Below are 23,297 nucleotides of genomic sequence, written 5' to 3'. Positions count from 1 at the left end.
TGCCTCCGAGCCTTTGTAAATACGTGTTGATGTTTTGTTTTGCTCATCTTTTTCTACTGGAATCTTTCACTGTCACAGAGAATGTTGACATTTGGTCAAAAGATTAAAAAAAAATCTAATTGGGTTTATAATCAACCCAGAGATCAAAACGAGGTGGCTGTGTATAATCTTTATTGAACAAAGTGTAAAATCAGCTCATCTAAAATATGATCCGTGTTGTGCAAATTAACCTTGATAGTGGAAGTGTATTAACAAGTAATGTGTGATCATTTGAAGGGTGAAATTGTGAATTAAAAATACGAAATAAGAACAATAGTGAATAGTGAATAGAATGGCTTTAAATGTTCTGATATTTTAAGTGAAAATAACAAATTAATTTGTGATTCAAAGAGTGTTGGATTTGCAAAATTAAGGTTGTGGACGTGAGGAAAGAAACACTTAAGATGTGGAAGTGTACGAAGGGAGGTTTTTCTCTAACTAAATTAAATACAATAAATTAGGACATAAAACATAAAAAACATAGCATATCTCCTAGGAGGAGGTTTCTTGGACCCTCAGACCCAGTACTGTTTGGAGTGTATGGAGGGCCGGCCGGGCTTCTGAACTGGCACGCCGTTCTGCTGGACGTAGCAGGGGTCGTAGTAGTCCCACTCCAGGGCCACCGCCATCACCCCGTTGGTCAGGTCGTCACTGTCCGCTGACACGATGCGCAGGGACACGCCTGAAACCAAAAGCTCATCAACCTGCCATACATACAACCCTCTCAATCACACACACGTTGTTGGCCTGGAGTACCTGCACTGGCCCCAAAGTCGCTGTCCAGCCCTGGGCCCACCATGGAGGAACTCAGGCAGGAGGACCTCCTCCGGGCTGAGGTGTCGGGGAGCTGGTATTCACACTCCAGCTCCATCTTGTCAAACAGACGCAGCACTGGGCGGAGGTTCTCGTTCATATCAGCCAAAGACTCCTGATTGCTGCTGTGTCTGATGAGATCTAGACTCTTGGTCACCTGTCAACGCAAGAGAAGGTTTAACCTCAAAGATACATGAAACTGACCTCCAAGATACATGAAACAGACAAGGTCCTGCAGTCAGACCTCCTCAAATCAAATGAATAATTTTACAATAACATTTTCAAAGCATCACAATGAGGGCTTATATTCTTCAAACAACCCTTTATTTTAGGTTATTGTGGTGTAAAGGGTACACCAAAATAACTGGAAAATTGCTACGAGATGTAAAACCACAATGTAAAAAAGGGTACATTTATTTTCCTATAAGGTTATTTTAAAGATCTGATAGGTCTATATAGCTCATCCTATTCATTCAGAATTTGCTTTATTGCCTAGTAAGTCTTACACGTAAAAATGGTGTTTGGTGTTTGGTGCAAGCAACAACAAACAACTGAAGATAGCGTAAGAAAGTAGGCCACAAGTACTGCAAGCCAAGAAACATAGAAAAACAGAAACATTTACAATAAGAAAACAATGTAAAATATATGTAGGCTAAATACTTTTTTATTGTTTTTTTATTTTGAATGAAGGCTACGGTTGTGCAAGAAATCTCATTTCAAATTAAAAGTGACACACATACACAAATTGCAAAACTCAAGTCATGCATCATGAGAACTGTATTATTACAGTGTTACCTTTTACAAGGTGTTACCTTTGAGGGTTGGTCCTGTGAGTCTACTACTGCAGGAGAGTTGGGCGGTGCGTGGTCTGATCTCGTGTCCACGTCTGAATCGCTGAACTGCCACAAGAGACGTGCACTTCTACACCAATCCACTTTATTCCTGTTGAGTGTTTTCACGTTTCTATGCACCCTGGAGGGGCAGCCAGACGCAGCAGAGTCCGCCAGTATGGTGCTGGGCGCCGTCAGGGACCCTGACCCGGTTCCAGTGGCCCCATCTGGTCTCAAGAACCGTAGGCCGTGCTCCCCAGGGACATTCTCCTTGGATGAGGTCCTCGACGAGGTCACTGGTCCAGGCAGAGTCGGCCCTGACATGGAGGTGGACATTCTCCTGCCCTGACTCTGGAAGAAGGGCTCTTCGGTGATCCGGGCCACCCGGTGGCGAGTCGAGACGCACGAGTGGAGCAGCATTTGTTCGGAGTCCTGTTGGTGGGTCTGTCTTTTGTTTCTGGAGATGTTCAGTAGTTTGTAGGCCAGGAACAGACAGTTGAGCAGCAGCAGAATGAGCACACAGGGTATGAGCGACAGGATAAGGATAGTCAGAGTGGTCACGGGGAAAGCGTCGTGTAGGTTTGTTGATGCAACACCCACTGTCGACATTTCATACGAGGGGACATTCGGGCTGATGTTTATAAACTTAGTTATCGCTCTGGAGATTTGCAGTGTTGACTGTGCGCAGGTGGTCGGTCGTGTCAATCAATGTGCACTAGTCAGACTGTTTGTCAGCCTGTTCCTCAAGCCTCCCTCTGACTGGATGAGAGTTGCAAACACTGACATGTTGCTGATCTTGGAATCCAACTTGCTTCATTTTCTCCCAACAGATAGTATGCCTTTGTACAGCATCTCTCGATTTCCTCTCTCCGAATTACGAACTAATGCTGGTACCTCCGAACATCACATCACTTCAACTCTCTCAAGGCTCAGAATGGCCAACGAACCAATTCCATGAGGAATGGGGATGTACGAGCCCTGTTGTGAGGCTTACATCGGTTGTTCTAATTGGCAGAACCCCAATTAGAGAATTCAGACCTGTATCTAACTTTTTTATGTTGAGATTATCCACGAGTGAGGTGCTACCAACAAAGCCCACCCGGAGGCGACATTTAGTTACGCAATAATGTTGGGGATTACTCGTTTTACCGCTATGAATTGAGTAATCCTTTAGTACAGACTTGGTGATTCAACCTTTTTAAGCCCAAGATCTCTGACCTCGACCTGTGTGAAAGGCAAGATCTACCTATTGAAGACTTGAGAAAAAACAGACAGCGCAGAATGTATTTCCAATTAAAGGCCTTTTATTGAGTCTAATTGTATGAATTACATGTAATTCTTTGCTCAGCTTTTTTTTAATGCAATCAATCAAAACTAACTGAAAACAAAAAATAAAGCCATGTGCCCTATTTCCCATTTATAATATTGTATAACTGTACCACAACTCACACAAAATCTACAGACTTGCAGTGGACAGATATTGAAGTGTAATTAACTGTTTTGCTTACCCAATAACCACATGGAAGTTAACAAATGTATGCTTCACATTTTAGAAAGTGGAACTGTAATGTGTATTAATAAAATTCTCAGTGCAATTAAGTAAGCGCCATGTCCCATCTAAAGCAGCATCACCTCACAACGCCATCTAAAGGCAAAACTCTTGCAGTCATGTTACTCAAATTAGTGTGATGGCTGTGGCTGTGACTGAATACTGTCAGTGAGTGCCTTGAAGTCTGGCTCATAGCTACAGACAGCCAGCCTGAGACAGTCAGTGAGGTGTTGGTCTGTAAGGCGGCTCCTGTACTTTGATTTGATTATTTTCATTTGTGAAAACGCCATTTCAAAAAGATGAGTGGATCCAAAGTAGGCACTCACTATTAGTGCACATGCAGTGAGGAGAGGATACTTCTCTTTGCTGACCAGTCTCCAAAAGCCACTGTCCCTTGATCTGTTTTTCAGCACTATGTCATTTTGCAAATCAACCATCTCCATGTCAACTCCACTTGGCAAAGCAAATACCTGCTGGAATCTGTCTGCTACCTGCTCTATATCAATGGGCAGAAATGGGTTTGAGAGGAATGCAACAATATCTTCCATGACGTCTAACTCAACAAAACTCCGATTTAACTCAGTTGTCACTTTGTCCAGCTGGGCACAGTTCTGCTCAGGGTTAAAAAAATCATTTTTTTTAATGGCGTGTGACATTTTCTCCAAGTTTGGGAAGTGGGTCAGCCTCTTGTTCTTTAGGTGTGTGGTCCAAACACCCAGCTTGGCCTTGAACCTATTCACTGCACAACTCATGGGGCAGGTGTCTGTCTTTTCCCTGCAGCTCGTTGTTGAGTGTTGTGGTGTATCTGAATGCAGTACATTAAGGGTTAATGTATTACGCGGGTTACGTTACAGTAGACCAATAGGATTGTGTGTGTGTGGTCACATGATGCTGGGTTTGTGCGTCTTCATGTTAGTTTAATAAAGTGCCTGTAATGTCAAGACACAGTTGTCCGCGCTGAATTAATATTCCTCAAATAGGATATACGACATGGTGTCAGAAGTGCTGTGTCTATGACCCGAAAGAAAAAGCACAGGACACAACGGTCCACGGCGACAGAGACAGAGGGAGAGACATTGGTGGATGTTAAGAGCGAACAACGTGAGGGAAACGTTAACGTGCAACAAGCGAGCATGGCGGCTAGTGCACCAACTGCTACATTCAACATCCAGCCACCGGAGCCCTTCGATTTCAACAAACCGCTCGATTGGACAAAATGGATCCGGAGGTTCGAGAGGTTTCGGCAAGCGAGCAACTTGACTACGAACTCCGAGGAAACTCAGGTTAACACTCTGATATATTGTATGGGGGATGAAGCCGACGATGTATTGAGAGGATTAAAACTGAGTGATGCAGACATGAAAATGTATGACAAAGTAAAAGACGGATTCCGGGATTTCTTTGTTGTGAAAAAGAATATTGTGTTTGAACGTGCATGCTTCAATATGCGAAAACAAGAACCAAATGAGACTGTCGAGGCATTCGTCACTGCCCTGCATGCTTTAGCAGAACACTGTCAATATGGGGACTTGCATGATGAACTCATACGAGATCGGATCGTAGTGGGGCTTGCAAACACCAGACTTTCTGAACGCTTGCAGATGGAGGAAAAACTGACTTTGCAAAAAGCCATTGATATGGCAAGACAGTCTGAAGAAGTCAAAAAGCAACAGAGCACACTTAGGGGTGACGCTAGCAGTGTGATGCAGATGGAGGGGAGCTCCATAGACAGACTGATAAAAAAGGGACAGCAATATACCAACTGGAAAAGCAGCGGCGCACATTCCCGCCAACACACGCAAGGCAGAGACAAAGGCATGCAGCACAGCGCCCAGTGCTATAAGTGTGGGGGGCCTTCTCACGAGTGTCCCGCCAAGTGTCCCGCCAACGATGCAACCTGTCGGGGCTGCGGAAAAAAAGGCCATTACCAGCGTGTCTGCAGAAGCAAGTCTGTGGTAGCGTGCATTGAGGAAGAAGAGGGGAAAAGTTTCTTCTTGGGCTCTGTGTCATGTGAAAACAACATGTGGGCGGCTGATGTGCAGATAAAAGGGAAAGTGATGAAATTCAAACTTGACACCGGAGCAGATGTAACCGCCATTTCGGACAGTGACCTGAAAGACTTGTTCCCGGGGGCACAAATGCCTGTCCTCCACAAGCCAGAGAAACCCTTGCTGGGTCCAGGAAAGATTCAGCTGGAGGTAGCTGGCTATGCAAAAATGCAGCTGATTTACAAAGCCAAGCAGACGGAGGAGAAGGTCTATGTGGTCAAAAACCTGAGCACACCTTTGCTCGGGCTACCGGCCATTACTGCCCTGGGTCTACTCATTCGAGTCGACAGCGTCACCATGGACTCTTTAAAGGCAACCTACCCAAAACTCTGCAAGGGCCTAGGCGACATCAGGCGTCCATACCACATCCAGCTCAAGCCAGAGGCCGTGCCATTCTCTTTAAAGACTCCACGGAGAATTCCCCTGCCTCTGATAGGAAAGGTGAAGGAGGAGCTCCAGCGGATGGAAGAGATGGGGGTCATCAGGCGCGTCGAGGAGCCAACGGAGTGGTGCGCCGGCATCGTCGTCGTCCCAAAGAAGAACAGCCAGCAACTACGCCTGTGTGTGGACTTCACGGGCTTGAACCAGTATGTGTGTCGAGAGAAGTATGTCCTGCCATCAGTCGACCAGAGTCTAGGAATGCTAGCTGGAGCCAGAATCTTCAGTAAACTAGACGCAAACATGGGATTCTGGCAGATTCCTTTAGCTGAGGAGTCAGCCAAATACACAACATTTATAACACCCTTCGGACGGTATCACTTCCAGCGTCTTCCGTTTGGGATCAACTCTGCGCCCGAGCACTTCCAGCGTGTCATGGCGGAGGTGATAGATGGACTCGACGGGGTGGTCTGCCACATCGATGACCTGCTGGTGTGGGGAAAAGACCAAGAACAGCACGACGCTCGTCTCCATGCCTTGTTGAAAAAGCTTGAACAAGCAGGGGTGACTTTGAATGCAGACAAGTGCGAGCTCTCCAGGAGTGAGGTGGTGTTCCTCGGGCATGTCATCACCACGTCAGGCATCAGCCCCGATCCAGAAAAGACAGAGGCCATCAGGGACATGAAAGAGCCTACAAACGTGAGCGAGTTGAGGAGTTTCCTGGGGATGGTAAACCAGGTGGGAAAATTCATACCCCAGCTATCAGAGAAAGACAAAGCTCTCCGTGACCTTCTCTCAAAGAAGAACTGCTGGCTGTGGGGTGTCGACCAGGTGGCGGCTTTCAGGGTGCTGAAGGAAGCACTAATCTCTCCACCGGTCCTGGCCATGTATGACACGAGCAGGGACACCAAAGTATCGGCAGACGCTTCATCTTATGGACTGGGGGGCGTGCTCCTCCAGAAATGGGACAGCGAATGGAGGCCGGTAGCTTACGCATCCCGCTCACTCTCACCCACTGAGCAACGCTACGCGCAAGTAGAAAAGGAGGCCCTGGGTCTAACCTGGGCATGCGAGCGCTTCCGGGACTTTTTGTTAGGAAAGCACTTCTGCCTAGAGACTGACCATAAGCCGCTCCTCTCCTTACTAGGTGCACAAGCACTCGACCTGTTGCCACCAAGGATACAGCGCTTTCGAATGCGGCTCATGCGCTACTCCTATGACATCGTGCACGTTCCTGGAAAGTCACTCTGGATTGCTGACACATTGTCACGTTCACCTGTACAGAAACAAATGACCGCAAATGACACTGAACTGATGGAGAGCACGAACATTTACGTGGACTGCATTGTCAACAACCTACCTGTCAGTCCCACGTTCATGGACACACTCAAAGCACAGCTGGAAGCTGACAGTGTATGCTCTCGTGTCATGAAAATGTGTGCAGACGGATGGCCAGATCACGCACAGCAGGAACCACTCCTGAAACACTTCTGGCCCGAGCAGGCTACACTCACAGTACAAGATGGACTGTTGCTGAAAGACACACGTCCGGTCATTCCAGCAGCAATGCGGAACGATGTGCTGGACAGACTGCACGAGGGCCATCAAGGGGTCGTGAAGTGCAAAGCACGTGCCCGTCAGACTGTGTGGTGGCCTGGGCTGGGACATCAAATCACAGAGATGGTGCTCAAATGCAGAACGTGTCTGCAAGAGCGCCGCAATCACAGTGAGCCACTCATGCCGTCAGACTGCCCCGAGCGCCCATGGCAAAAGCTGGGGGCCGATCTCTTTGAACTGGGGGGAAAAACGTACCTGCTCGTCGTTGATTACCTCTCCAGGTACGTCGAACTTGCCCTGCTGACACACACAAAATGCAATGATGTGATTAACCATCTGAAATCGATGTTTGCCAGACACGGCATCCCGGAGGTGCTCATGTCTGACAACGGCCCTCAATTCTCCGGCCAGGCATTCGCTTCCTTCGCCTCTGCATATGGGTTCAAACACCTTACCAGTAGCCCAAAATTCCCACAAAGCAATGGCGAGGCTGAGCGAGCAGTACAGACCATAAAGGGTCTGCTGAAAAAGGCAACTGATCCGTAAAAAATGTTCAATGTGAAAAAAAAGATTTTGTCATATGTTCATGCTGAGCAGAAAATGTTTTTCCAATGTACCAGTTTTACAGGGGAGATATTTACTTCAGAAAATAAGTTGGAAAATGTTATGTTTAGAAAGAGTATCAGTTTACCAGGATTTGTTTAACCCTGTTTTCTTCCACAGGTTTTGATGGACTTTGAAAAAAATGTGTTTCACATGTTCGTAAAAAAGGGAGATGTGGTGTATCTGAATGCAGTACATTAAGGGTTAATGTATTACGCGGGTTACGTTACAGTAGACCAATAGGATTGTGTGTGTGTGGTCACATGATGCTGGGTTCGTGCGTCTTCATGTTAGTTTAATAAAGTGCCTGTAATGTCAAGACACAGTTGTCCGCGCTGAATTAATATTCCTCAAATAGGATATACGACAAGTGTGTTAAGTTTTGCCGTTAGGTCTGTCAAAAACCCCAGATCCAGTAGCCACGCATCATCGGACAGTTCCTCGTGCTCCTCGTTCCTTGTTGACAAAAAAGTCTTTATCTCAGGCAGCAAGTCAACAAATCGCTGCAACACTTTGCCGCGACTCAACCCCCGGACTTCAGCGTGGAGAAGTACCGTAACGCCTTGAATAAGCGGTGCTGAAGCGCTTTCGCTCTAATCGAGTTGATCAGTTTGACCACCAGTGTCATGACATGGGAAAAGTTCAAGACTTTCCCAACCAAGGCCTGTTGATGGATAACAGTGATAATCCATGAATGCAGGAAACGTGGGGTCATTAAGGCACAGCGCTATGAAACCTGCCCGCACACCTCGCATTGCCGGGGCCCCATCAGTAGTAATGGCAACTAGTTTATTAATGGGGATGTCGTTTTCGTCGATTTTTTTTTTCCTTTTTTTACTCCTGGTAAATGGTCTCCAGAGAGTGAGAGAGATGTGCTTGCAAAATGTATTATGAAAAAGATTTTTTTTTTTTCTTTTTTTTTTCGGGATCTACATGGAAAGCCTAAAAAGATCGACCAGTCGATCGCGATCGACGGGTTGGCGACCAATGCTTTAGTATAACCATTTGCTCAGTTAATTGTTAGCAGACACTCCCTTGATTTGTCCAAATTCTGTAAATTGACCCTAAATTAGGTTATGAAGACCATATATGTTAAATTTAAGTGTTATCTAACTGTCTGATGGCTGGGAGTTTTCACTTAACTAAATTGTATGTATGTAATCAACATGTTAATAACCAGTTAAACTAAATAGAATATATATGAAATTGTTCTTGATAACCTTATTGAGTGTCAACTCACACATTGTTGACATGTCGATTGAGAGTCAACTGACAGTATAATTAGGCAACGTTGTTATTTACTGATAATCCATTTCCTCTCAATTGTTACTTGGTTGATAGCTTGGTGATGGCTTGGTCGATTGATACTGTGACTATCAAAGTACATTTTAACCGTAATATAGAATCATCATTGGGTCCTACCATTGGCTCATGGCTTATGTATTTCATGGTGAGAAAAAGTACAGGTATACCGGCATTTTTTAATATGATTTAATATATTCGTTTTACATGCTTTACATCCATATAAATGTATATTACTTCAAAGGCTCATCATTGTAGAGTATATAAACATTTCAAATGATTCAATAGAACATTTGACAGATATGCATCTCTCTTAGAGACAATGTATAAACTTCTTTGTACACAAGTACATTTTTGTTATTGTAATAATTCAATATAAACAATCTGTCATATGAACACCATATAACTTTGAAAACCTCATACCGTTTTACCTCTCAGGCATGATATAAGAGTCTATATCGATCTATATATAGATCGAAGTAGACATATAAATCAAGAGCTGAATTGCAAACTGTTGTAGGAACCAGGTATATTCCTGCAAGTATAACAGTACATATAAATGTCCTTTTGTTTCAAGAGGAAAGGCTAGTATGGAGTCAGTGGAATATTATAGACCTCAGACTACCCAAGACCCATTCTGCTGGGGGCCTCCAACCCTCTGTTGGGCTGTGTATCAAGCATGCCTAAAGTGCAACAGTAGAATCATCATCTCTCGTCTATTAAAAAGTCAGACCTAATTATCTTCACCATCATCATCATTGTTCTCACGTAATCCCCGCCAAAAGTCAAGTCAGCCCTTCGGTCTCACTGCCGTCTCATCCCAAACACAATAAGACAGGCTTGTGATTGGTTGATCAGGACACCAGCACCTTACAGACGAGGGCTGCGATTGCATGAACTCTCAGCACACACATGACTCCTCATCATGATTCCCTCCTTTAGCACCTTAGCACTTGGCTAGGCTGTGTTTGATTATCTCCCGGGACTGGGGTGGGATCCGGTCTGGGAACAGGACCTGGAACTCCACCAGCAGGTCGCCCCGCTGCGCGGGGGTCCGGGGCAGTGGCAGGCCCTCCCCCCGCAGGCGCCGCACGGAGCCCGGCTTTATGATGTCACTGCTGGGCAGCGGCATCATGCGGTTGTCCAACGTTGGCACGTTGACCGTGCATCCGCAGAGAGCCTGGAGGAAAGAAGAAAATAAAAGAGCCGTGTAAGATTAGTACTGCTGAACGATATATCTATCAGTAAGTGTTGGAGAAACAATATGAAAAGAAAAATATCACATTTGTAAATGAACCGAATGCCTGCATGATTTGTCCCCCAAGTGTCATATCTATTTCTTTCAGTTATGCAAGCATCTATTGTTACTCTGCGCTCCACTTCCTGTGTGTGCGTGGGAGGACATGCTCCATAGAGAAGATGGAGGAGCTCTTTTCTCTGTGACAGAGAGACTGAACGCAGAGGAGTCTGTGGTGTAGTGGAGGAGAGAGAAGAGGGGGCGGTGAGCACCAAAGCTAAATATAGTCCCTCTCTCTCTCTGCCTGCAGGGGCCAGGGAGGTAGCAGAGGCTGGCTGACTGCCAACAGCCTCTCTCTATTGCAGGTCTGTTTTAACAATGGCATCCTCAGGTGCATTCTGAACTTCACTGAACAATTCAAACCTACCAAATCTACCTTTACTCGGGTCATCTATTTGACTTATTAGTTGTGAGTTTACGTAACGGAGGCAAAGTCGTTGATCCAAACCTCTTCTGAGTGGGTGTCGCTAAGTGGTTAGTATTATATAAAGCCTCCATTTCAGTCTCCCCTACCCCCATCCAATGATTTCCTTGTGTATTTCATCATAAGCTGTGTGGTGTCTACAGCCTACACCAACCCCTTCCTGCACCATGTATGGTCTGAGGGTAGACGGAGGGTAAACACGCACCTCTTTGAGGGTGATCTTAGCCGTGTACACGATGTTGGAGCCGTCCCGCTTGTACTGCATGTGCTTCTTGTCGCGCAGCACGAAAGTGAGGTCAGCGGGCGTGTTGTTGGGCGTCTCGTCACCCTCGCGGGGGAAGGTGATCTTGGTGCCCGCCCTCCAACCTTTCTTCACCACCACGTCCAGCACCTTGTCCTCCGACCGCAGGCTGCGACCGTCGGGGTTGAGGCGGCTACGGCTGATCTTGACGTGCTTGGTGCAGCCGCTGAACACCTCCTCCAGGCTGACCAGGAGGTCATGGACCACGGCAAGGCCCTGAAGGCGGCGGCGCCGGCCCCTGCGGCCCCCCTCGCCGCCCCCCTGGGTGAAGACAAAGCGGCTGAAGGGGTTGAAGGCGTCATCGTCACTGCCGCTGCCGCCGCCGCTGCTGCTGCTGTCCACGTCGGAGCCGAAGAAGATGTCAAAGCTCTCGGAGCCGTGGAAGAAAGTGGAGAAGGTGGCCCGCGCATCGCCCTGGAAACCGCTGCGGTGGGCATTGCCGTGGCTCGCCATTGACGTGCTGTTTCCATTTTTAAGACCTGTAACAACACGGACAAAGGAGGCGGGGGTTATTGATCAGTTCCATTTCACGAAGGGACTCCCAATGAACTCAGCGATCTGATCTGTAAACCTTCCCAATGTATGACTTAAGTGCTAAACCTAAATGATGCACACTAGAGCAGCAATTCCTACATTCAATCCAAACATGCCAATAGATGATTTAACACCTCATGCAGCACGGGAATAGGGAATAGATAAAAGGTTTTTGTTGTTAAGCATTTTTACAGCCTTTAGAAACAGTAGAACTCGAACCACTCATCATCATCACCACCACCACCCCTCTCTCACCTTCCTCCCCATACTGGTCGTAGATTGCCCTCTTCTTGGGGTCAGTGAGGATCTCGTAGGCCTCCGCGATCTCCTTGAACTTGTCCTCTGCGTCGGGGTCGCTGTTCTTGTCCGGGTGGAACTTCAGCGCCATCCGCCTGTAGGCCTTCTTGATGTCGTCTTCGCTGGCGTCGGCCGGCACGCCCAGGAGCTTATAGAAGTCCTTCCCCGCCGGCTTGATGGACAGACAGGGCACCTCTTGGTCCGACCGGCTGCTCTCCTGGAGGAAGGGAAGAGAGAGGGGGGGGGGGTTAGATACCACATGCACTGTAATGTATGCAGCTTGACAGAAAAGATTTAAAAGGCATAACTTAAATTGCCATTGCAAATGCAGTGTCTTTGATGATACAATTTTGAATAGCTTCAAGATAGGATTATCAGATTTTTTACATGTATCATGAATACACTTTCAGTCCAAATGCTCATTCTGTTTTACATTTTTCTCATCTGTCTCATTTCTCATTATGGTTATCATGTGATATTGGTTGGATATGGGACTTGTCGAATCATGGTTGAGAAATAGTCAACAGTCTCTGTGTTATTCATTGTCAATGCAAATAAGTCTATATCAAGCCGAAGTAGCACATTAGTTGTCTGTAAACCACTCAATCACTGTCGTTATCTTCCAAAGCCATGGCCCTCCCTTTTTCTGCCAAACACTCTGCATCCGAGTTATTCTTCAGAAACAGCGTCGGCACACTCTAGGCATTCATTCATAGATTTTCTACTGCAATTATAACACTTTCAGAGCATTACTGTATATGCTATATACTATATGCTATATTAATAAAGTTGGATTACAACACCCCAAACCTATTTAATTAACCAGAAAATATACAAAATATATAGCAATTAAAATGACAGTGAAAGTGGAAACTAAACAGAATTCATTAAACAGAATGTGTTCAACTTACCCCCGACGAAGAGGAGTTTGAGCTGGAGCTGTCGTCCCGGTGCATAACTCGTACTTTGCAGTTGACATTCTTGTTTTTTACACCAAACTGGGTCCAGATAAGCACCATGGTTGTTGGTCCTTTTTTGGCTTTGCGGTCGCGTTTAGAGTGGTGCTGATGCTGATTGTGAGCTGGTTGCTTTGCCCTGAGATCTCCTCTCCTCTGCGCTCTCTTTATACGGCGGCGCAGGGCATCGCTGCACTCACCGCCCCCGCGCTGTGACGAGAGGGAACACCGTGCCTTCAGTCTGCTGCCTGTGATTGGTGATCCTGCTGCCTGTGATTGGTGATCCTGCTGCCTGTGATTGGTGGTCCTGCGATGATCACGCGGATGTAGCGTCCTCCTTCTCCATCTCGAGGCATGTTTCCGGAGATCTAGAGGCAGGGCTCTGAAGGATGGAGTCACGACGATGTAAATCCTGCGGGGGTGCAAATGCAGACGGACAGATATACGGATATAGACATTCACAGACAGGTTTCTGCATTCCAGACTCCGTCCTTCTGAATCTCTCGCCTTCTGAATTATTAAACCGATTTTAAAATAGATTGTGTACATATTTGCAGTTTTTGCCCTTGGGACAGACCGGATATTCTGGCTATTGCTATAAAGCAACCCTAAAACCTTTACATAACACACACACACACGCCCGCGCACACACACACACACACACACACACACACACACACACACACACACACACACACACACACACACACACACACACACACACACCTGCCTATGTTAACAGGTCCATGTTTATCATTCAACTCATTAAAGCTGTACCATGCCATATTTGGCCAAATTTGTCCTCCACAAATCTGGCATATTGCCAGAGAGTGGTATTAAGAAAAGTTACGGGCAGGTGCTGGCTGCTAAATAAAGTGTATCTCTATTTATTAATGTTAAAAAACTATCTTTCGCAACCAATCATCATTTAACATAAAATAATAATCAAATTAGATTGTAGTATTACTATAGGACATATATTAGCTTTAAGGGAGAAATAAAGATGACTATCCAATATATCACAGTATCACACATCATAAGGGCATCCAAATACAACAAATACAATTAAATGTAATGACTATATGTATGGGGTGTCTGACTGAACTGGAAGAGATCCGCCTGCAGCAAGTATTGGATGTATGTGTCAGATCACGTGATGGTCTACCTCAACACTGTCTCATCACGTCGGCACTGGGAGCAGACGGGGCTATGAATGGAGAGGTACGTACGTACATACATGGTATCACTTCCTGGCTCTGACGCCAAGCACAGCCAATCAGTTGTGGAGTTTCCATGAGATTCTCCATCATTCCAACAGGATATCATGGACAAATTTGGTGTGAATGTGCAGGAGCACTCACATACCGCTCACATCGGAGGAACGGAGTGAATCACACATCTCTGGCTCTCAGTAATGCTTGTTCTTATCGCTGCCCACGGGGACCTCGTTTCCTCTTGCTGTGAATGCCCACTCTTACATGTGCATGCACAAGTGCCTAGGCAGACATACCCATGGACAGACAGACAGATATTTAGACGTACAAAAAGTAATATAGATAGATGGATTTAGCGCCATTCTCTGTGTCTTCTTGATGTCGTTCTCCATGGAGTTCTCCCAGGAGCTTATAGAAGTCCTTCCCCACCGGCTTAATGGACAGACAGGCACCTCTTGGTCTGACCGGCTGCCCTCCTGGAGGAAAAGATAGAGGGGGGGGGGGGGGGTTAGACACTACATCCACTGTAATGTATGCAGCTTGACAGAAAAGATTTAGAGGGCATAACTTAAATTGCAAATGCACAGTGTCATTGGTTTGATAGTGCGACATGCTGATGTGCATTGACAGACATACCAAGACAGACAGAGATCTACAAATAGTAATGTAGATAAATGGATGCATAGATAAACATTCCAATATAAAGACAGAGTGATAACTAAACAGATAGGAAAAGAGATAGGTAGGGAAGATATGTAAACAGATAGATAGAAAGATGGATCGGTAGAGTAGAACAACAGACAGACAGAGAGACAGACAGAGAGACAGACAGACAGACAGACAGACAGACAGACAGACAGACAGACAGACAGACAGACAGACAGACAGACAGACAGACAGACAGACAGACAGACAGACAGACAGACAGACAGACAGACAGACAGACAGACAGACAGACAGACAGACAGAGGGATGAGAGGTGACACAGGGCTATTAAAAAAATATGATATTAAAAAAATAACACTGAAGTTGACACCAACTGTGAGAAACAGCTTCCACCTACACACCTCTCCTGTCCTTCAAAGTTTATGCAAATGAATCAAGGCATTGATTTTGAATCGTATTGAAAAACGATTCAAAGGTTTACACTTCAGACTACACCTAAAATGTGGAAAGAATTGAAAGCAGAAATCTTCAAAGTAGTGGAGGAACCAGAGCAAAATGAAGGGAATGTGCCACTATAACGAGACAGTCTAGTTGTGGCCCATCTGTTTCTCTGTCTGCCACATCGTGCCCTGTTCTTCTCTCTCTCACACATGTTGGGGACTTCGACTCCCCTCCCGAATCCTGTGGAACACCACGTACACACTGCTTCAGAAATGTTCACACTGGCTAGTACACATACAGGCAGCCCTCCCACCCCCAAATGTCCACTACTTTTCTCACACACATCAACACGCACATGCACACAGACACAGACGGACCCCAACACACACATGCACACACATTCATACATAAACTAACACACACACACACACACACACACACACACACACACACACACACACACACACACACACACACACACACACACACACACACACACACACACACACACACACACACACACCAACACAGTCTCACTCCGAGAACGTCAAATACCGACTGTTGGCAAAGGCCCTTTAGCGTCGGTGACTGACGGGAAAGGTACCCTTTTTATTCGCTCGGTGACGGTAAAGGTACCCTTCGGCGTCTTCTGCATACGGAATGGGGGGTGCCTCACTACGTCTCTAATAGACGCTGTGAGCATCTTTCCTATTGGATAGTTTTTAGGATATTCTTCTGTGAAAATGGCGGACATACTTTTTATCCTGGGTGGAAAATATGATATTTTAGCATAGTTAAACCATTAAAAGTGTTTATGTAAACATTTTTAGCGAGAAATGTGCATTTTACTTTCATAATCGTCGTTTGGCGAATGTGAAGGATGTTTGGTTTGATAGATATGACGAAGAATATTTCATCGGGCGATAATGGCCGGCGTACAGGCATCCCGGGCTCACGAAAATAGGTGACATTGTCACGTTATTTAATCTATTGAAACGTGATCAGGTACACGTATTTCTAAATGTTCGTGTCAAAAAGCACAATTTTCAAACTCATGCATATCAATTGGAAGTATTTGTCGTGATTTGTCACTAAGCACGACTTCCATCTAAGGTTCTGTCCGGGAGCTTTCTCCCTATTGTCCCTTAAGGAGCTCCGTACAGAACATTTATTGTTAAATATAGTCTGTGATAACTAAGAATATGACAGCTTTTCCAGTCTCACCAATATGCGCACAGATCGCACGGTTTGACACTTTCAAGATGCGTGCAGTAGCCTACATACGCCCAATGACCATTTCGTGTGCATACGATACGCAAAACCCAGCATTAACTACTGTGGAGGGCGGATACGTCCATTTCGCGTGCATATGTGCATATGATACGAAAAACCCAGCATTAACTGAATGGGAGATGCAATATTTTAGGACATATTCACCATTTAACGTGTTTCTAATGACATTTCTAGCGAGAAATGTACTTTTCCCTTGAATAATCCTCAGTCAGTGAATGTGTATGATCTTTATTAATCTTTATTATCTGAATGGGAAATGCAGCTCACGTGTTTCCTGCTTTTGTGTTATTAAACCGTTACTTTATGTAACTTTTAATGATATCATCTTGTTAGAAACACGTACGTTTTCGTGAACACTGGATTACGTCGCATTTCAACATAAAATAGCGTGTTATACACACACACACACACACACACACACACACACACACACACACACACACACACACACACACACACACACACACACACACACACACTGCATTTCGCTGCCAAATGAATAAATACTAAGGCAGAATAAAGAATAAATTAAGTCATTATCATTCAACTTCAACATGCGTTATTACAGTATAGTGGTGGAGGGATGACGTGTGTTGGCCAACCCGGAAGTGAGCGACGCCCTGGGTTCCCTTGACAAAAAGCCAACGGGTTTTTCCATTTGATTTTGGATTATTGCAGAAAAATTAGCATCTTTGAAGCACCTCCTCAAAAACTGAAAATAAATAAAAATAACTGTGCTCCAAAGAAAGAAATGTAAACCAATGCATTCCGAATGGGAGTGTTTCTCCGATTTTTCCATGCTACACAGAACGAAATGTAAACCCATGCAAATAAAGACTTCATGGTCATAATCATTTAAATATCATTAATCTCCTGAGGGTGGTATTCTATTTTTTTCAACGGGGCTGAATCCAGTCACTTGACCGTCATGGTTGCTATGGTGGTTGCTATCCACCAGCCCCTCTAATCCTTACATGGCTCTAAAAACCACGCGGCAAATGAGCTGCCGTAAATTGTGTTGTTTTTGTCGTAAACTAGTGTCCGATGGTTAAAAAATAGACGGATATTCCAAGGTATCCTTAAAAGGCAGCTTGGATGTTTTTATTTTCTGCAGTTTAGACTTCTTCTATAACCTATTTTTGAAAGCAAAACACCAAGCTCATTGATTTAACGAGGCAGGGTTATTTGAAACAATTTATTAAATAAATATTTATGAGAGGTCATTCCTTCTCCTGAGTTTTCTTCCTATTTATGTCTAGTGTACAACCCTACTGTCCACAAGCATCACCCCCCCCTCCCCATATGGATTTGGAGAATTGTTGCCACGTCCCAGTGGTGGAGGTATCATATATATGAAAGAGGGCATTCAATTATACTACAATGATCAATTAGGAGGCCGAAGCCCTAAAGGAAGTGATGCAATAGGTGACTGGGTCGACGACATTTAAGTAAGCTTTACTTTGAGGTCTCTTATATATCAAAGGGGGTCTCATAGGACGCATACGCTTCAACCTGTGGCTCCGGCCCTACAGGAAATGACTCAGCAAGTGCTCCATCTCGTTGCACCTGCACCCAGCGGCTCGCTTGCAAGATTTTGGCCTGAAGTTATTCCCAGACCTACACCGTAGCCATCCAACCTGCATATCTGAGAATCAGGCCTCTCTTTAATAATGACAAAATGTATGAGAGAAATACACATTAACTTTTGACTCATAAGCGGCGTGGTGCCGGCTCCTTTTGACCTTTTGACCCCAGACTTCTGGGGGAATAGCTGAATCAATTCATTAGTCAATCAAAAGCATGTAAATATCTTTCCGGTGGCGTAAGAGGGAGAACAAGGTGTCCTTCAACATCTACGCTTCCAGGCGATTGCAACGGTGCCACACATGAGCATATTCGAACATGTTTAATGGTAGTAATTAGCTGTCGAAATTGGAGGCCTTAATCAATAATGAGCAGCTATTGATTTGCTTCCCGATAGAAATTTGTGAAAAATGACATGTTATTTAGCCTCTACACGTTGAGTTGAGTCCAATGACACCAAGCATGACACTCTAGAAAATGGTAACATGTATTTTACATGGTACACCTAGGTCTAGGACATGATCTCGGTGTAGCAAGAGGGCAAGCTTGATCTCATTGGACTCAGCTTAACGTGTAGATGCTAAATAACATGTAATTTGTCAAAAATCTCCATCGGGAAGCAAATCTATAGCTGGTCATTATTGATAAAGGCCTCCAAAATCGACAGCTAATTACTACCCCGAAACATATTCAAATATGATCATGTGTGGCACTGTTGCAATCGCCTCGAAACGTAGATGTCAAAGGACACCTTGTTTGCCCCGTTACGTAACCGGGAAGATATTTTCATACTTCTAATGAATTGATTCATATTTTAAGGTTCTCGGAGTGAGACTTTAAGTGGCTGCAGCAGAAGTGTTGAGACGAAAGATGATATCAAGACATTTATAGAATATTCCCATTCACATTATGATTCTTCGTCATAACATCCGACCAAACATCCTTTACAGTCACCAAGCGAGGATTATGAAAGTCCAGGCCCCCCCTTCCGGCACTCGGGGTCCGACTGGGCCAAGTTTAGGGCAGGAAGGGCCCCCCATTCCGGCCCTCGGGGTCCGACCGGGCCAAGTTTCGGTGCGGGGGTCCCAGTTAGGCCTTAGAATAAGGTATTCAAATTTCAGGGCGGTAGGACCTTCCTATCTCAAAAACTGTTTTTCCACCACATTCTGAACCATTAGGTCTTGCAGGTAACACTTCTGAGGGGCTTTGTCCTTTAGGCCGAAGCCCTAAAGGAAGTGATGCAATAGGTGACTGGGTCGACAACATTTAAGTATGCTTTACTTTGAGGTCTCTTATATATATCAAAGGGGGTCTCAAAGGACGCATACGCTTCAACCTGTGGCTCCAGCCCTACAGGAAATGACTCAGCAAGTGCTCCATCTCGTTGCACCTGCACCCAGCGGCTCGCTTGCAAGATTTTGGCCTGAAGTTCTTCCCAGACCTACACCCTAGCCATCCAACACGCATATCTTAGAATCAGGCTTCTCTTTAATAATGACAAAAAGCTATTAGAGAAATACACATTCACTTTTTGTTATCTCATAAGCGGCGTGGTGCCGGCTCCTTTTGACCTTTTGACCCCAGACTTCAAAAACGTGGCCACAGGCCAGCTGTGACTACACACATTAAGCCACAAATGTACACCTCCATCCCACAAAAAATGGGGACTAGAAACTAACCTCTGTCTTATGTACATTTACCGTACTGTGGGAGGTCATGCCCCTTTTCCGGCCTTTTCGAGATAGCTAGGGATGCTAAAATGTTTACACACATTTCCCGGGGCCCCGAGAACGACATATCCGAGATTTGGAGTTCTAGCCCTTAGGGAAAAAAAGTTTTCCCAAATGGACTGTCATTTGGACAAAGCCCCTCAGAAGTGTTACCTGCAAGACCTAATGGTTCAGAATGTGGTGGAAAAACAGTTTTTGAGATAGGAAGGTCCTACCGCCCTGAAATTTGAATACCTTATTCTAAGGCCTAACTGGGACCCCCGCACCGAAACTTGGCCCGGTCGGACCCCGAGGGCCGGAATGGGGGGCCCTTCCTGCCCTAAACTTGGCCCAGTCGGACCCCGAGTGCCGGAAGGGGGGGCCTGGACTTTCATAATCCTCGCTTGGTGACTGTAAAGGATGTTTGGTCGGATGTTATGACGAAGAATCATAATGTGAATGGGAATATTCTATAAATGTCTTGATATCATCTTTCGTCTCAACACTTCTGCTGCAGCCACTTAAAGTCTCACTCCGAGAACCTTAAAATATGAATCAATTCATTAGAAGTATGAAAATATCTTCCCGGTTACGTAACGGGGCAAACAAGGTGTCCTTTGACATCTACGTTTCGAGGCGATTGCAACAGTGCCACACATGATCATATTTGAATATGTTTCGGGGTAGTAATTAGCTGTCGATTTTGGAGGCCTTTATCAATAATGACCAGCTATAGATTTGCTTCCCGATGGAGATTTTTGACAAATTACATGTTATTTAGCATCTACACGTTAAGCTGAGTCCAATGAGATCAAGCTTGCCCTCTTGCTACACCGAGATCATGTCCTAGACCTAGGTGTACCATGTAAAATACATGTTACCATTTTCTAGAGTGTCATGCTTGGTGTCATTGGACTCAACTCAACGTGTAGAGGCTAAATAACATGTCATTTTTCACAAATTTCTATCGGGAAGCAAATCAATAGCTGCTCATTATTGATTAAGGCCTCCAATTTCGACAGCTAATTACTACCATTAAACATGTTCGAATATGCTCATGTGTGGCACCGTTGCAATCGCCTGGAAGCGTAGATGTTGAAGGACACCTTGTTCTCCCTCTTACGCCACCGGAAAGATATTTACATGCTTTTGATTGACTAATGAATTGATTCAGCTATTCCCCCAGAAGTCTGGGGTCAAAAGGTCAAAAGGAGCCGGCACCACGCCGCTTATGAGTCAAAAGTTAATGTGTATTTCTCTCATACATTTTGTCATTATTAAAGAGAGGCCTGATTCTCAGATATGCAGGTTGGATGGCTACGGTGTAGGTCTGGGAATAACTTCAGGCCAAAATCTTGCAAGCGAGCCGCTGGGTGCAGGTGCAACGAGATGGAGCACTTGCTGAGTCATTTCCTGTAGGGCCGGAGCCACAGGTTGAAGCGTATGCGTCCTATGAGACCCCCTTTGATATATAAGAGACCTCAAAGTAAAGCTTACTTAAATGTCGTCGACCCAGTCACCTATTGCATCACTTCCTTTAGGGCTTCGGCCTCCTAATTGATCATTGTAGTATAATTGAATGCCCTCTTTCATATATATGATACCTCCACCACTGGGACGTGGCAACAATTCTCCAAATCCATATGGGGAGGGGGGGGTGATGCTTGTGGACAGTAGGGTTGTACACTAGACATAAATAGGAAGAAAACTCAGGAGAAGGAATGACCTCTCATAAATATTTATTTAATAAATTGTTTCAAATAACCCTGCCTCGTTAAATCAATGAGCTTGGTGTTTTGCTTTCAAAAATAGGTTATAGAAGAAGTCTAAACTGCAGAAAATAAAAACATCCAAGCTGCCTTTTAAGGATACCTTGGAATATCCGTCTATTTTTTAACCATCGGACACTAGTTTACGACAAAAACAACACAATTTACGGCAGCTCATTTGCCGCGTGGTTTTTAGAGCCATGTAAGGATTAGAGGGGCTGGTGGATAGCAACCACCATAGCAACCATGACGGTCAAGTGACTGGATTCAGCCCCGTTGAAAAAAATAGAATACCACCCTCAGGAGATTAATGATATTTAAATGATTATGACCATGAAGTCTTTATTTGCATGGGTTTACATTTCGTGTAGCATGGAAAAATCGGAGAAACACTCCCATTCGGAATGCATTGGTTTACATTTCTTTCTTTGGAGCACAGTTATTTTTATTTATTTTCAGTTTTTGAGGAGGTGCTTCAAAGATGCTAATTTTTCTGCAATAATCCAAAATCAAATGGAAAAACCCGTTGGCTTTTTGTCAAGGGAACCCAGGGCGTCGCTCACTTCCGGGTTGGCCAACACACGTCATCCCTCCACCACTATACTGTAATAACGCATGTTGAAGTTGAATGATAATGACTTAATTTATTCTTTATTCTGCCTTAGTATTTATTCATTTGGCAGCGAAATGCAGTGTGTGTGTGTGTGTGTGTGTGTGTGTGTGTGTGTGTGTGTGTGTGTGTGTGTGTGTGTGTGTGTGTGTGTGTGTGTGTGTGTGTGTGTGTGTGTGTGTGTGTGTGTGTGTGTATAACACGCTATTTTATGTTGAAATGCGACGTAATCCAGTGTTCACGAAAACGTACGTGTTTCTAACAAGATGATATCATTAAAAGTTACATAAAGTAACGGTTTAATAACACAAAAGCAGGAAACACGTGAGCTGCATTTCCCATTCAGATAATAAAGATTAATAAAGATCATACACATTCACTGACTGAGGATTATTCAAGGGAAAAGTACATTTCTCGCTAGAAATGTCATTAGAAACACGTTAAATGGTGAATATGTCCTAAAATATTGCATCTCCCATTCAGTTAATGCTGGGTTTTTCGTATCATATGCACATATGCACGCGAAATGGACGTATCCGCCCTCCACAGTAGTTAATGCTGGGTTTTGCGTATCGTATGCACACGAAATGGTCATTGGGCGTATGTAGGCTACTGCACGCATCTTGAAAGTGTCAAACCGTGCGATCTGTGCGCATATTGGTGAGACTGGAAAAGCTGTCATATTCTTAGTTATCACAGACTATATTTAACAATAAATGTTCTGTACGGAGCTCCTTAAGGGACAATAGGGAGAAAGCTCCCGGACAGAACCTTAGATGGAAGTCGTGCTTAGTGACAAATCACGACAAATACTTCCAATTGATATGCATGAGTTTGAAAATTGTGCTTTTTGACACGAACATTTAGAAATACGTGTACCTGATCACGTTTCAATAGATTAAATAACGTGACAATGTCACCTATTTTCGTGAGCCCGGGATGCCTGTACGCCGGCCATTATCGCCCGATGAAATATTCTTCGTCATATCTATCAAACCAAACATCCTTCACATTCGCCAAACGACGATTATGAAAGTAAAATGCACATTTCTCGCTAAAAATGTTTACATAAACACTTTTAAT

At 44.8% G+C, this 23,297-nt stretch overlaps 2 protein-coding genes and 1 long non-coding RNA gene across 3 annotated transcripts; 1 reads left to right on the top strand and 2 right to left on the bottom strand.

Moving 5' to 3' along the window:
* Positions 1 to 154: 154 nt before the first annotated feature.
* On the bottom strand, positions 155 to 2,519 carry hwa (huluwa). Its single transcript, XM_060038386.1, has 3 exons — positions 1,665 to 2,519; positions 796 to 1,009; positions 155 to 721 (listed from the first exon to the last, which is right to left on the bottom strand). The coding sequence occupies exons 1-3, from the start codon at positions 2,289 to 2,291 to the stop codon at positions 555 to 557; spliced, it is 1,008 nt and encodes a 335-aa protein (XP_059894369.1). The 5' UTR covers positions 2,292 to 2,519; the 3' UTR covers positions 155 to 554.
* On the top strand, positions 1,979 to 8,362 carry LOC132447555 (uncharacterized). The gene is made up of 3 exons (XR_009523112.1): positions 1,979 to 2,120; positions 2,513 to 4,032; positions 8,189 to 8,362. It is a non-coding gene; the product is annotated as an uncharacterized LOC132447555 (long non-coding RNA).
* Positions 8,363 to 9,278: 916 nt separating this feature from the next.
* On the bottom strand, positions 9,279 to 14,599 carry zgc:122979 (uncharacterized protein LOC641576 homolog). The gene is made up of 4 exons (XM_060038385.1): positions 12,884 to 14,599; positions 11,931 to 12,189; positions 11,046 to 11,620; positions 9,279 to 10,299 (listed from the first exon to the last, which is right to left on the bottom strand). Exons 1-4 carry the CDS (start codon positions 13,475 to 13,477, stop codon positions 10,066 to 10,068), a joined length of 1,662 nt encoding a protein of 553 aa, XP_059894368.1. The 5' UTR covers positions 13,478 to 14,599; the 3' UTR covers positions 9,279 to 10,065.
* Between the last annotated feature and the right edge of the window lie 8,698 nt (positions 14,600 to 23,297).

The sequence above is a fragment of the Gadus macrocephalus genome, chromosome 19, assembly GCF_031168955.1.
Source record: "Gadus macrocephalus chromosome 19, ASM3116895v1".
NCBI classification, from domain to species: domain Eukaryota; kingdom Metazoa; phylum Chordata; class Actinopteri; order Gadiformes; family Gadidae; genus Gadus; species Gadus macrocephalus.
This window is presented reverse-complemented; position numbering and strand designations above follow the sequence as displayed.